This window comes from Anolis sagrei, chromosome 2 (assembly GCF_037176765.1).
Source record: "Anolis sagrei isolate rAnoSag1 chromosome 2, rAnoSag1.mat, whole genome shotgun sequence".
In the NCBI taxonomy this organism is placed as follows: Eukaryota; Metazoa; Chordata; class Lepidosauria; order Squamata; family Dactyloidae; genus Anolis; species Anolis sagrei.
The window spans coordinates 4,887,730-4,901,652 of record NC_090022.1 but is presented as its reverse complement, the minus strand read 5'-3'; the positions used below and the strand labels follow the sequence as shown (position 1 = coordinate 4,901,652).

The 13,923-nt window shown below is 43.4% G+C and overlaps 1 protein-coding gene across 6 annotated transcripts in view; it reads right to left on the bottom strand.

Annotated features, from left to right (window-relative positions):
* The window catches only part of LOC137096242 (deleted in malignant brain tumors 1 protein-like), a 97,532-nt gene that overhangs the window by 9,636 nt on the left and 73,973 nt on the right, over positions 1 to 13,923 (bottom strand). For all 6 annotated transcript variants that reach the window (XR_010909372.1, XM_067465002.1, XM_067465001.1 and 3 more), the window contains 2 exons: positions 11,273 to 11,581; positions 6,598 to 6,897 (listed from right to left, as the gene is read on the bottom strand). Coding sequence is in view for 5 of the 6 variants with exons in the window: in XM_067465002.1 (XP_067321103.1) it covers positions 6,598 to 6,897; positions 11,273 to 11,581 (609 nt within the window). In the remaining variant the exon portion in view is untranslated. The remainder of the gene's footprint in view (positions 1 to 6,597; positions 6,898 to 11,272; positions 11,582 to 13,923) is intronic.

The window sequence follows — 13,923 nt, the reverse complement described above, 5'->3', positions numbered from 1 at the left end:
GACACAATTTTGACTTTAAAAGACATAACAGATAAAATGAAGATAATAGGAGAACATATAAAGAAATTTGGAGAAATAACAGGGCTGAAAATAAATTGGAGAAAATCAGAAATGATTTTATTTAACTATACAAAACAAGAAGAGGAAGATTTCAAAAGTCAGAGGGAGATAAAAATAAATCTAAAAGAAGATATAAAATACCTAGGAGTAGTAGTAACTAAGAATCTAAGTGAGATGGAAAGGAAACATTTAGCAGTATTAAGGAAAGAAACAGAGAAAAGATTAGTTGAATATAACAATGCACACCTATCTTGGTTTGGCAGAATAGCCTTATTTAAAATGAAAATCCTACCCAAAGTAAACTTCATATTTAGAATGATACCCCTCAAAATTTCAGAAATTGAATTGGATAAATGGCAGCAATTAACAAATAAATTTTGCAACAATGGGAAAAAGAATAGAATAAATAAATGCCACTGGTACAAACTACAGAAAGAAGGAGGACTAGGACTACCCGAAATCAAAAGTTATTATGAGGCTAACCAATTGAGACATGTGGTGGAAGGGATGCTAAACAAAGCTGATACAGACTGGATGGAAATAAATAATAAAGATATAGAAATGAGATTAGAAAATATATTTTTTAAGGAATACTCAAAAAAGGAAATTAATCAAATGGGAAATGTATCATTGGAAAATATACTAACAATATGGAACAAATATAAGAAAAACCTAATAAAAAGGGAATTCAAAAATAAGGCCAGTTATAATGGAGGGAACATTTCCTAAAAATCTAAAAAATGTGATGGCCATCCAGCCTCTGTTTAAAAGCCTCCAAAGAAAGAGCCTCCACCACACTCTGGGCAGAGAGTTCTACTGATGACTGGCTCTCACAGTCAGGAAGCTCTTCCTCATGTTCAGGTGGAGTCTCCCTTCCTGCACTTTGAAGCCATTGCTCCACGTCCTAGTCTCCAGGGCAGCAGAAAAAAAGCCTCCTCCCTATGACTTCCCCGCACATATTTATGCATAGCCCTCATCATATGTCTTCTCAGCATTCTCTTCTGCAGGTTAAACATGCCCAGCTCTTTCAGCCACTCCTCATAGGGCTTGTTCTACAGACCCTTGATCCTTTGAATCGCCCTCTTCCTCTGGACACATTCCAGCTTGTCAATATCTCCCTTCAATTGTGGTGCCCAGAATTGGACACAGTGTGATTCCAGGTAACGTGGTCTGACCAAGGCAGCATAGAGCACGGGTAGCATGACTTCCCTAGATCTAGACACTAGACTCCTATTGATGCAGGCCAAAATCCCATTGGCTTTTTCCCCACCAATGTTCTCTTAGCTATAAAGCTTTATTGTAATAATGCTGAGGACTGGGCATTGATTTCATAGGTGGGGGAGTGGAAGAAAGGACTATAAACTCAAGTAGAGACACATTCCTCTCTTTGTTGCTTTCCAGTGTTCATTCCAGGGCTGTGCAATCAATGAAAACGTGTTTCAAAACTAATTACAAAATTAGGGGGCACTTGCATTTCATTTCTAAAGTGTTTTTAAAGTATTGCTAGTTAAAATTTCATAACTAGAACGAGAATAACGAAATTTCATTATTTTTTGTAATAGTAATTGCTCAAATTGGGAAATTTCAAGAGCTCCTTTCTCCCTCATTTTTACAGCAATTGGGGTGAAACTTTCTACAATGATAGAACACATTCACCACCACGAACCCATCAAGTTTCACTAATCCACAGACTTTTGGGAAATTTTCAAAGTTTTTACAAACATTTTAAAAAACTACAAGAGTTATCTCCTTGAATTTTCTAAACAATGACACAAGATAACAGGAGATCATTCTCCCAACTTTCACAAAAATCCATACATCTATTTATTTTAGAGATTTTTAAAAACGTTTTGACAAAAAAAACCTTTAAAAAAAAGCCACAACAGCGATCTCATTGAATGTCTCTCATATTAACCAATAGAACTTCCATTTTTTTATTTCTTCCCAGCCCAGCAAAGTGATTTACTTACTAGAAGTATCAGTCATTCCTCCTATATGCAGATTCAACAATGTATTGGAACTCTGTCTGGCTGCTGCAATGGAGGGACTAATTTCTCCCATCTCCTCACTGGGGCTTTCTGATGCTGAGCAGAATTCTGGGAAATATAGTTCAGGGCAGGGCCTTTTTAATACTCTGCCATAAAGCTCCTTGCCTTTTGTGACTGCGCGAGTGGCGCCACCTATGTGTAGAACTGTTAGTTGCAAGATTTAAACTGTTGTATCATGCTTAATCCTGCATTTTTACCCTGCTTATGTATAGTTGGATTGATTGGTTATTTATAGCTGTCAATCAATGTTGTTTGGACCAGTTGAAATGCTTTTTCAGCTCAATTGTTTGGCTCCACCTCTTCCTGGAGGAAGGGAGTGCTCCCCTTTCATTCTGCCATCAGAGTTTCTATCAGATGGACGTAAGAGACTTGGCTCTAAAAGCCCCTGATTAAGTTACCTCTCAGCACCAGTTCTGAGGTTTTTACCCTTGAGACTAATGCTCCATGTTCAGACCAACCTGAACAACGTTGGGAAGTCTCAAGCGCCTTCAAACCGGTTCTTTTGGTACCAGAGGAAGGCCTTGTCCCTTCAACATAGGCCATTGGACTGGGGTTGTGTTTATTTATTTATTTATTTTATTTCATTCACTTATACCCCGCCCTTCTCACCCCGGGGGGGGACTCAGGGCGGCTTACAGGGGAGGGCACAATTAGATGCCCGAACACACAACAAGTAATACAAAAAATAACAATTCAACACTTAAATTAAAACATCAATACATAGTAAAATCCTAAAAACCTAAAAACCTAAAAACAATCTCATGTCAGGGTCCATATATCAGAGTCCGTAAGTCAGTTCTGCTCCATTTGTCTTTGTCCATTTCCAGGTCCTTGAGTTAATTGTCAGGGTGACCAAAAGCTTGGTCCCACATCCAGGTCTTTAGTCTTTTCCTAAATGCTAGGAGGGAGGTCGCCGATCTAATTTCCCCGGGGAGTGAGTTCCACAGGCGGGGGGCCGCCACTGAGAAGGCCCTGCTTCTCGTCCCCGCCAGCCTCGCTTGAGAGACTGGCGGAGTCGAGAGCAGGGCCTCCCCAGAAGATCTTAAACTTCGAGGTGGGACGTAGAGGGAGATCCGTTCGGACAAATACACTGGGCCGGAGCCGTATAGGGTTTTATAGGTCAAGACCAGCACTTTAAATTCTGCTCGGAATTGGATTGGCAGCCAGTGGAGCTGACGCAACAGGGGGGTGGTGTGCTCCCTGTACGTCGCTCCGTTGAGCAACCTGGCTGCTTCTCGCTGGACTAGTTGCAGTTTCCGAGCAGTCTTTAAAGGCAACCCCACGTAGAGTGCGTTGCAGTAATCCAGCCGGGATGTGACAAGAGCGTGGACCACCGTGGCCAGATCCGACTTCCCAAGGTACGGGCGCAGCTGGCGCACAAGTTTTAATTGTGCGAAAGCTCTCCCGGCCACCGCTGAGACCTGGGGTTCCAAGCTCAGCGGTGAGTCCAGGATCACTCCCAAGCTGCGAACCTGCGTCTTCAGGGGGAGTGTAACCCCGTCTAACACAGGCTGTAACCCTATACCCTGTTCGGCCTTCCGACTGACCAGTAGGACCTCTGTCTTGTCTGGATTCAATTTCAATTTGTTAGCTCTCATCCAGTCCGATACAGCGGCTAAACACCGGTTCAAGGTCTGGACAGCCTCCTTGGTGACAGGTGAGAAGGAGTGACAGATTTGGACGTCATCTGCATAGAGATAGCATCTTAGTCCGAAACTCCGAATGATCTCTCCCAACGGCTTCATGTAGATGTTAAATAACATCGGGGACAAGATTGAACCCTGTGGGACTCCACACAACAACGGTTGTGGGGCCGAACAGGTGTCACCCAATAACACCTTCTGGGTCTGTCCCTCAAGGAAGGATCGGAGCCACCGCAAAGCAGTGCCTCCGAGCCCCATGTCCATGAGGCGGCCCAGAAGGATACCGTGATCGACGGTATCGAAGGCCGCTGAGAGGTCCAGCAGAACCAACAGGGACACACTCCCCCTGTCTAGTTCCCTGCGCAGATCATCTACCAAGGCGACCAAAGCTGTCTCAGTTCCATGTCCCGGCCTAAAGCCAGACTGTGCCGGATCAAGATAATCAGTGTCTACCAGAAACCCCTGGAGTTGTGTTGCCACCACACGTTCCATGACTTTGCCCAAGTAGGGGAGATTGGAAACTGGCCGATAGTTGTCAAATTGAGTGGGATCCAGTGATGGTTTCTTCAACAGCGGTTTTATAATAGCTTGCTTTAAGCTCGCTGGAAACTCTCCTTTTTGTAAGGAGGTGTTAACCATCACCTTCACCCACCCTGCCAAACCCCCTCTGGCTTCCTTGATCAGCCAGGAAGGACAGGGGTCTAGGATGCATGTGGTGGGTCGCACCTCTCCAAGGATCCTGTCCACATCCTCAAGCTGAACCAATTGAAATGAATCCAACAAAACTGGACAAGCAGATGCTCTCGCTACATCCCCAGAGACTGCCGTTAACATGACGTCGAAGCCAGACCGAATCCGCTCAATTTTATCCGCGAAGGATCGAGCAAATGCTTCACAGCGAGCCACCGAGTTATCCGGGGCCTCGCTTTTCGGCGGGTTTAACAGGCCCCTGACAACTCGGAAAAGCTCAGCTGGACGATTCTTCGCTGATGCAATATTGGCTGTGATGAATGTTTTCTGAGCTGCCTCTATTGCCACACCGTAGGACCTTAAAAAGGCATTCAAGTGTGTTTGAGCTAGATTGGTGGGATTCTGGCGCCACACGCACTCTAGCCTCCTCTTCTTTCGCTTCATTGCTGCCAGCTCCTCAGTAAACCAAGAAGCTGGTTTAGCTCGGTTACTCGAGAGGGGGCGTTCCGGAGCGATGGTGTCAATTGCCCTGGTCAACTCCCTATTCCAGCCAGAGACCAGAGCATCGACAGTATCGCTAGCCAAGAAGGTGGAAAAATCCCCAAGAGCCATCAGGAAACCATTTGGATCCATCAGTCTCCTGGGGCGGACCATTCTAATGGGTCCACCACCCCTGCGAAGGTTAGAAGGCACAGTTAGTCTAAAACTGATCAGGTGGTGATCGGTCCATGGCAAAGGGGCGATGGTCGGCTCCTCCATTCCGTCACCCTCATCCCATCCTTGGGTGAAGACCAAATCCAAGGTGTGTCCGGCACTATGGGTGGGACCAGATATTAACTGGGACAGGCCCATGGTTGCCATGGAGGCCATAAAGTCCTGAGCCGCTCCGGAGAGAGAGGCCTCGGCATGGATGTTGAAATCTCCCAGGACCAAAAGCCGTTGGGAGTTCAGCACCATGTCCGAGACCACTCCCGCTAGCTCAGGTAGAGAGACTGTAGTGCAGCGGGGTGGTCGGTACACTACTAGAATCCCTATCCTGTCCCGGTCACCTATCCTAAAGCCGGCACATTCAAAGGAAGATGATTGTGGGATGGGACACCTGATCAGTGGAATAAAGTCCTTATAGACCACTGCGACTCCGCCTCCCCGCCCTCCGATATTCACAGCCATTGAGGAAAGAGGAAACGTGGCAAAGCTTCTCAGCTGCAAACTCCTTGGACCCAGGACAAACTGAGACTGTAATGTATATTTTCCTTCACCCCTCTGAAACTTTAAAGAGATAACTCTTTGTGAACAATAAAACCTATTTTGAGTTATCTGCAGTGTTTGGGTCTTTGAGAGTTCCATTTTCCTATAGGAGGCAAGAAGCTATCCCCTGGGGGAAAGATGTCACTTCCAAGTATACAATACATAATACAGTTTCCTAAAGTATTCCATGTATTGTTTTTACTGTTTACTGTTATTGCTCAATGTTTTGATTTGCGTTATGGTTTATGTGTATTGTTGTATTGTTGTTTTATTGAGGCCTTGGCCTTTGTAAGCCGCATCGAGTCCTTCGGGAGATGCTAGCGGGGTACAAATAAAGATGATGATGATGATGATGATGATAATAATAATAATAATAATGCCTCTTTCACTAAGAGTTATAGCCCCAGGCGCGACAGCACACCTTCCCAAACTACATTTCCCAGAATTCTGTGCTTTCTTTGTATCTTTCCCAGAGAACTCTGCTTTCTCCCTGCTGCTTCCCTCTCCTGATGGCAGGACATCATTAATTTAAAGAGTAATGACCTTGTCTTTGCTTTGCTTGCATGTGCTGAAAATGAAACTGACTTTGGGAGACTTCTGAGGTTAAAAAATTTCAAACTAAAAAGGATTGTATAAGTTTTGATTCTTAAGTTTTTGGCGCAGGTCATACTCACATGTCAGATATTGCATCATAAGTATAAATTTTAAGAATCTGATCCAACTTACTATGACTAATGAAAATTTTGCACAGCCCTAGTGTTCATATGTCTTTCCTAGCACTAGAAATTTGTATTGTACTTTATTCTTTGAATATCGAGTTTCAAAGATTGGTTAATTTTAAGCACTTCAGCTGTGAATTGTTAAAGTCCAAAGAAAATAATCAATATTTCTTAATTTTTATCAGTTACCTGAGCACACAACACCAGCATCTTCTCCATGATTACAATCATTTTGTTTTTCGAATGGGCATTTCTGAAGGACAACTTCTGTCCCCAAACATTTTGCTTCATCTATCCAGATGGTACCATTTCCTTCTCCAAAGTGGGCTTCTCCTGGGGCTGACACAGCTCCTCCACAGCCGAGTTCTCTGCACACGACTTGAGCATCTCTCAGGTCCCATCGATCATCACACACCGACCCCCATTTTCCATTCATGAACACTTCAACTCTCCCAGAGCAATGGTTTGTGCCATTCACCAGTCTGGTTCCTGTTGGTTTGGGGAGAATGAAATGTGTATTCATTGGTCTGCAGTCCAGTTCCATGGTTTCTCTATTTATTTGTCATGTCAGAGCAACCAGTCCATTATATATTACATTTCTAACAGAACAAAGCAAACAGACAGAAAAATACACATCTTGTGAGTTTGGTAGTTGGTTAAATGTCCTTTGACCAGTATCTGGCCACTTGGAGTGCTTCCGGTGTTGCTGCAAGAAGGTCCTCCATGGTGCATGTGGCAGGGCTCAGGGTGCATTGCAGCAGGTGGTCAGTGGTTTGCTCTTCTCCACACTCGCATGCCGAGGATTCCGCTTTGTAGCCCTGGTTTCTCTTATAGGACCATTCATCACAAGTAGCAAGCTGATTTGTGAAATCAATGCAGAAGCAGTGCAAAACTTTGCAACGTAACTCTTATCTCCCAGGGATACACATTGATTAGTGCTGATTTCTACTGTGCGACACTCTGCACCTCCATTCATAACCAAAAGACCACATATTCATTTGTAAACCTCTCCCTCCCATTTGTTGAGTTCTGGGAGTGGGACAAAAGACGACATTTGTCTTCTACTGGGCTGAGGAAAACTGATTTACAGTTAGAGTGGGACTGAATTTTAGAACTGAGGACAGCAGAGGAATCCCTCCTCTCCTTCCATTTCCTTTCAATCCCATTCCAAATATATAAACCTGGACAGGACATGAAGCTATAGAGAAAGAGGTGAACAAGGACTTGGGGGGGGGGGGGCTCCTATGCCCTATCTGGGAGAGGTGGTCCTAGACTGGGCAGGCAGAAGGTCCAGGCTCCCAGCTCCCAAGAGCAACCCAGCCCCCCAGGAAATGATGGAGACATTAATAGCCAGAGACTGTTGTATTGGGGAAATTGTATTTCTTTAAACTGGGGATCATGAGATCTACACCTTAATCCCCTCCTTATAAGCTATTCCAGTGCACATGGCAAGCAGGGAGAATGAACACCCCACACACACCCTACACCCCCCCCCCCATGCTGCTCCAATGTAGGTGGAAAACAGAAGGACCCAAGGAAAACAACACTGAGAAAGCATTAAAGAAAGGCTAGCAAGGGATTTAAAATAAATAAATTTAGGATTAATGCTAAATGAATGAAAATGGAAGGGAAAACGGTGTGTCAGAAGCTAGTGTCAGACTGGGAACCCTGAGATTTACACTCAAACCCTTCCAGGTGAGCTATTCTTCCATACACAGCCACCAGAGAGAAGGGAAGAAAGACCAGAATCAAAGGGAGAAAGAAAGAAAAATCTTCAAGCTTCAATTGGCCTTCCCATCCCTATGCAGTGTGGCCACCACTGTGACCTGGGAGGGGTTACCAATGGGCACTTTTGCATGACACACCTACACACTCCAGCTGGCAAAAGAGTGTATCATGACACAATTTGGAAAGCTCTGGTTTAAGTTTTTCATTCTCTAAAGGCATCCTTATGTAAGTGTACTCCTATCATGATATTCATTGTTCAGCACTTCAATCGCATGCATCCTCCATAGTTGCATTGCTGAACTGGAGCTAAAATAAAGGATTTTGCTCCCAAGTAGACTTTAGATGACATGGAGGGCATTTCCACCATATTTGGCGTAGGGGTTTTTTCCCCCAACATACACTCCATAGAACAATGCCTTGCTGCAACCTCCACACTGTACACACTGTAAAATTAGTGTGTAATTTTACACATGAATCTAGGAAGGGGTTTCCAAAGAAAGAAAGTCAGGATGCATGCTGTGCCCACCATACTTCCTTCGTCCCATTACATAGGCTTGGGACCAAATCACTGTTAACGAAAAGATTTGTAGTTTTCGGTGGACCATTTTGTTAAACAGAATGGGGAGGAGGGAGACTAAAAGCCTGACAAAACAGACTCAGAGAGCCAGATTATTTTGTTTCTGGAAAAGAAAGAGTTAAGTCCGCAATATACCTGATGCAGGGATCTACATCAGGTATATTTTTTTCTTGGAAAGTTTCCTCTTCTTCCAGAGAGGTCCCTGGGAACTCCCTTTCACAGCTTCACTTGCATAGGGTGGCTCTTGAAAAGTTCCTCTCGGAGCATGATGGGTGTTGAAGTTTTTTTTTCTCTCTCTCTCTCTGTTTCTCAGGCTCTCAGCAAATAAAAAGCCTGGTGGTGTCCATACTCTGATTGGCTGAGAATGGACACAAGCAGCGACTACAATTCCCAGAGCCCTCTCATGCGGTATGTCTTATTTTAAAAAATGTTATGGTTAAAACTTAAAATAATTCTAAAAATCAGTAGACTGGTGAATTGTTTTGAAACTTGGGAGACCTGCAGTTGTAAATGGGGTCTAAATCTGACCTAAGTTTCATGAAGATAGGCTTTAAAATGACGGAGGATTAAGCCTTTTAACTTTCCCATTGTAGCCAACTGGCCAAATCTTTGTCGAATGAAAGAGCAACATCCCTCCCTATTTGGGTAACTTTCTAGTAAACAGGAAGAGGGGCCTACTGTCAATGGACCCTGAAACAGCATGGCTTTTGACCAATTGCGCATCTCTATTATTCCATAGGAGGCCCTGGTAGTGCAACAGGTTAAACCACTGAGCTGCTGAACACTGAGCTGCTGACTGAAAGACTGGCAGTTTGAATCTGGGGAGCTGGGTAAGGTTCTGTTGTTAACCCCAGTTTCCACCAACCTAGCAGTTCAAAAGCATGCAAGTGTGAGTAGATCAATAGGTGTTCTGTCGCGCGCTGGGCCTGTAAAAATTGTCTTTTGAATAGGACGTCACTTTGTGCCCAGCAGGAAGCCAGGGCGCATGTACAATAGTCTTAGAGGCTTGAAAGGTTTAACAAAGTCCTTTATTATTGACAAAATTAAACAAATACTTCCCAGATCTTCAATGAGTCAAACAAATGCTTCTTAACTTGTCTACAATGGACAGGCACCTTGCTTGGAGAACTATTTCTTTCTTTAACAAGGAAAACCCTTTTTTAACCTCTCCCAGGCTGTCTACTATCTAAACTTTGCTGATGTGGGTTCTACTACTGGATCCAAACTGCTTCTTGGGCACCAAGTAGATCTACCAGTCAAGGCTTGTAGAGTCTCCAGCTGGAGTTCTTTGGGTCTGTAAAACTGTTTCCCCCCGGAATTTCTTCAGAAACTTTTCAGGGCTGTTTCCCTCAGATGCTGTAAGGCTGGGAGGCTGTAAGCTCCCAGCCAAAACTTTGGGACTTTCCTCCCGGAAATTCTTAAGAAATGAAGCTTTTCTGCAGGTAAAGCTGGTTCACGTCCTATAGCTTAGTTTCCTTCTGTAAGACTGAACTAAAAATGGCTCCCTCTCCTCCCCAGATCCCTGGGGAAAGGGGCAGAACCAAACACAACAATGATAGACAGGTGGTTAGCCCTATAACTGCAAACCAAGGGAAGTCACCTTTTTGCAAAACCCCAGAAACCTTGGAATGCATGCAAACATTAAATAGAAAGAAAATGAAGTTGGAGCTCCTGGTACAGCCGTAGCAGCACAATAGGTTCCGCTCCGGCAAGAAGGTAATGGTGTTCCATACAGTCATGCCGGCCACATGACCTTGGAGGTGTCTACAGACAATGCTGGCTCTTTGGTTTAAAAATTGAGATGATCACCAACTCCCAGCATCAGACATGACTAGACTTAATGTTAGGGGAAAACCTTTACCTATTCCTATTATCACATAGGCCTCAATATTCTAAAGGCACCAGAATCCATTTGGGAAGCTAATCAATGCAGCCATGTTTAACACTCACAGAGGAGACAGGAAGCAGATATCATCTGTTATAGGCTATATTTCAGAAGGAAGATCTGGCACTACCACCTCTGAATATTCCTTGCCTATGAGCATCCATCCAGGCACCAGTAGCTTTCAGGCAAATGCACAGGTGGGTGCACAGCAACATACATTATTCCTAGAGCTCTTGAAAATCTGTCTATCTACCCATTTATCTATTTCATCGATCTAACAGTTTCTAGGAAAACTGTCTAGCACGTATGCAAGTGACACCAGCATCTTTTTCATAAGTGCAACTGATGTTTCCCGAGTTTTCAAGTGACAGAGACTGAAAGATGTTTCTATTTATTGACATCCATCATCAAATATTAAAAGAGAACCATGTCTACCTCCAAAGTGAGTTCCTCCTGAGACTTCAAAAACCTCTCTGCAGTTAAGGTTCCTGCACATAGTTTGGGCATTGTTCAGATCCAAACTGTCAGTCGAAAAAAAATGCCCTGTCTGGTTGCTGAGACATAATTTGGATGCATGGTAATGGAAGATGAAGAGTCTCCTTAACCATGATTGCTTTGAGGAAACATGAACCCCATGCAGTCTTAAGTAAATAATACCTGTGAAAGGCATGTACCTGAACACTCCACACTGGCATCCTGGCTGTGGCTGCAACTGTGCTCTCCCCAGCCTCCCTTCTGGCACTCCTTCAGGAATGCTTCTTCTCCTGTACAGTTGATGTTCTCCAGCCAAATGGGATCTGTTCCTTGACCATAGTGTGCTCCAGCCAATGCTTTGTAGGCCTTTCCACAGCCCAGCTGCCTGCAGACCACTTGAGCATCTTGTAAATCCCAACTAGCATCACAAATGGTCCCCCATGCATCACTGTGAAACACTTCAACTCTCCCTGAGCAGGGACTTGTGCCGTTCATTAAGCGGAGATCTTCTATTTAAAAGATAGAGTTAGAGGTTAATGGTGTTTACAAAGTCATGAACAACGTTTCTGTTAGCCTCAGCTAGACTATATACACTAAATCTAGATATACTTCAGTAGGGAGTAACTAACAGGAATGTTTGCCATTGTAATGACTTTGAATCCAACTGGTAAACTAGAAGATTTTAGTATGATGATTACTGGTTCCTTTGTACTAAAAAGAATCTTTTGAATTGGTGTCTTCACATTGTAGCTTTTGTCCTGAGCATATTATGGACATTTCCTTTGCCCTGGGCATGCTCAAGAGCAGTTATTTCATGGCACATGGTATAGCAAGAACTCAGGCATGAAAGATTGGGAGGAATTATTATCTTTGTGGCAACTTGGTTACTACTGAGTGTGTTCACAAAACTGGCAATAGAAAAGACCAAACTGTAAATATCATCCAAAACTGTCAACACATCTATTCCAGGTGAGAACAGACCTACGTTCCCACAGATAAGTGCCAAATAAATATAAATTTAAAGTGAAATGCATGTGGAAGCCATAATGATACAGTAACCAATAAGTTTAAAACTACAAATCTGATTAAAAATTACAGAATGAACCTTAAGTAATTTATCACTGGAATGTAGCCATCGAGGGTTATAACCTCTTTTACAGAAACAGAACAAAGGGAAGAGGAGGGGGAGTAGCCTTATATGTCAAAAACTGTTACGCTGCAGAAGAGATGCAAGACTGCAATCCAGGAAACCAGCTTGAAAGCATCTGGGTAAAAATCATGGGAACCAGGACTCAAAAAGATCACGTTGTGGGTTTCTACTACAGACCACCAAGCCAGAATGAAGAACTCGATTAAGCCTTCTGTCAACAGCTGACCAAAGAGGCATAAAGAAGAGATGTAGTAGTCATGGAAAATTCAACTATCCCGATATTTGCTGGAAAACAAATTCGGCCAAGTGTACAAAGTCTAACAAATTACTTGCTTGCCTTGCAGACAATTTTATGGTGCAGAAGGTAGAAGAGGCAACAAGGGGATCAGCTACTCTTGATCTCATCCAAACAAACCTAGATGACCTGATCAATGCAGTCAAAGTATTCAGATCCTTAGGAGCAAGTGACCATGTGTCCTGCAGTTTGTGATACAAATGAAGGCTGAAACTAAGGCAAGTCAAACCTGTATTCTGGACTTTAGGAAAGCTGACTTCCAAAAAATAAAGAAAATACTGAGCAGCATTCCAAGGATGCCAATACTAAAAGACAAGGGAGTTTTGGATGGATGGGAGTTTTTCAAGAGTGAAATACTCAAGGCACAATTGCAAACAGTGCCGACAAAGAGAAAAAAAATAAGACAAGTGCAAAGAAGCCAGAATGGATGTCCAAAGAACTTCTAATTGGGCTAAGACTCAAAAGAGACATGAACAAGAAGTGGAAAAGGGGAGAAAACACCAAAGAAGAATTCAAACGAATAACCAACTCCTGTAGGGAAAGGGTCTGCAAGACTAAAGCACAAAATGAGCTCAGGCTTCTTTTCTTACGTCAGTAGAAAAAGGAAGAACAAGGAGGCGATAAGGCCTCTGCGAGGAGAAGATGCGGTAATGCTGACAGAGGATAGGGAAAAGGCGGAACTAGTTAATGCCTTCTTTGCCTTAGTCTTCTCACAATAAGAAAGCTGTCCTCAATCTCAACAACATTGATGAAGGATTCGGGGAAATCCAACCCCAAATAGGGAAGCAAGTCGTCCAGGAATACCTGGCCGCTCTAAACGAGTTCAAGTCCCCAGGGCCAGATCAACTACATCTAAGAGTATTGAAGGAATTAGTGGAAGTTATTTCAGAAGCACTGGCAATTATCTTGGATTGTTCTCGGAGAACGGGAGAAGTTCCAGCAGATTGGAGGAGGGAAAATGTGGTCCTGATTTTCAAGAAGGGAAAAAAGGATGACCCAAACAATTACAGTCCGGTCAGTCTCACGTCGATATTGGGCAAGATTCTGGAAAATATAGTTCATCATCATCATCATCATCATCATCATCTTTATTTGTAGACCGTCCTATATCCCTGAAGGGACTCAAGGCAGTTTTCAACACATGTGGCAAATATTCAATGCCAGCAAAAAAATGTATTAACAAATTACTTCAAAACAATACACATCAAAGAAATAGGCATTGCTATAAACTTAATGCCAAATAAAATAACCAAAGAATAAAATGTTATTTACATAAAGTTCATGATGAAGGTTTGGGAATTAGATATTGTCAATATGCTAACGATAAGTTTTCTTTGCAACCTGAGTCAGGAGAAGTGCTACAATAGTATTTGGGGAAAAGACTGGGTGAAATTCAGTCCTGACAT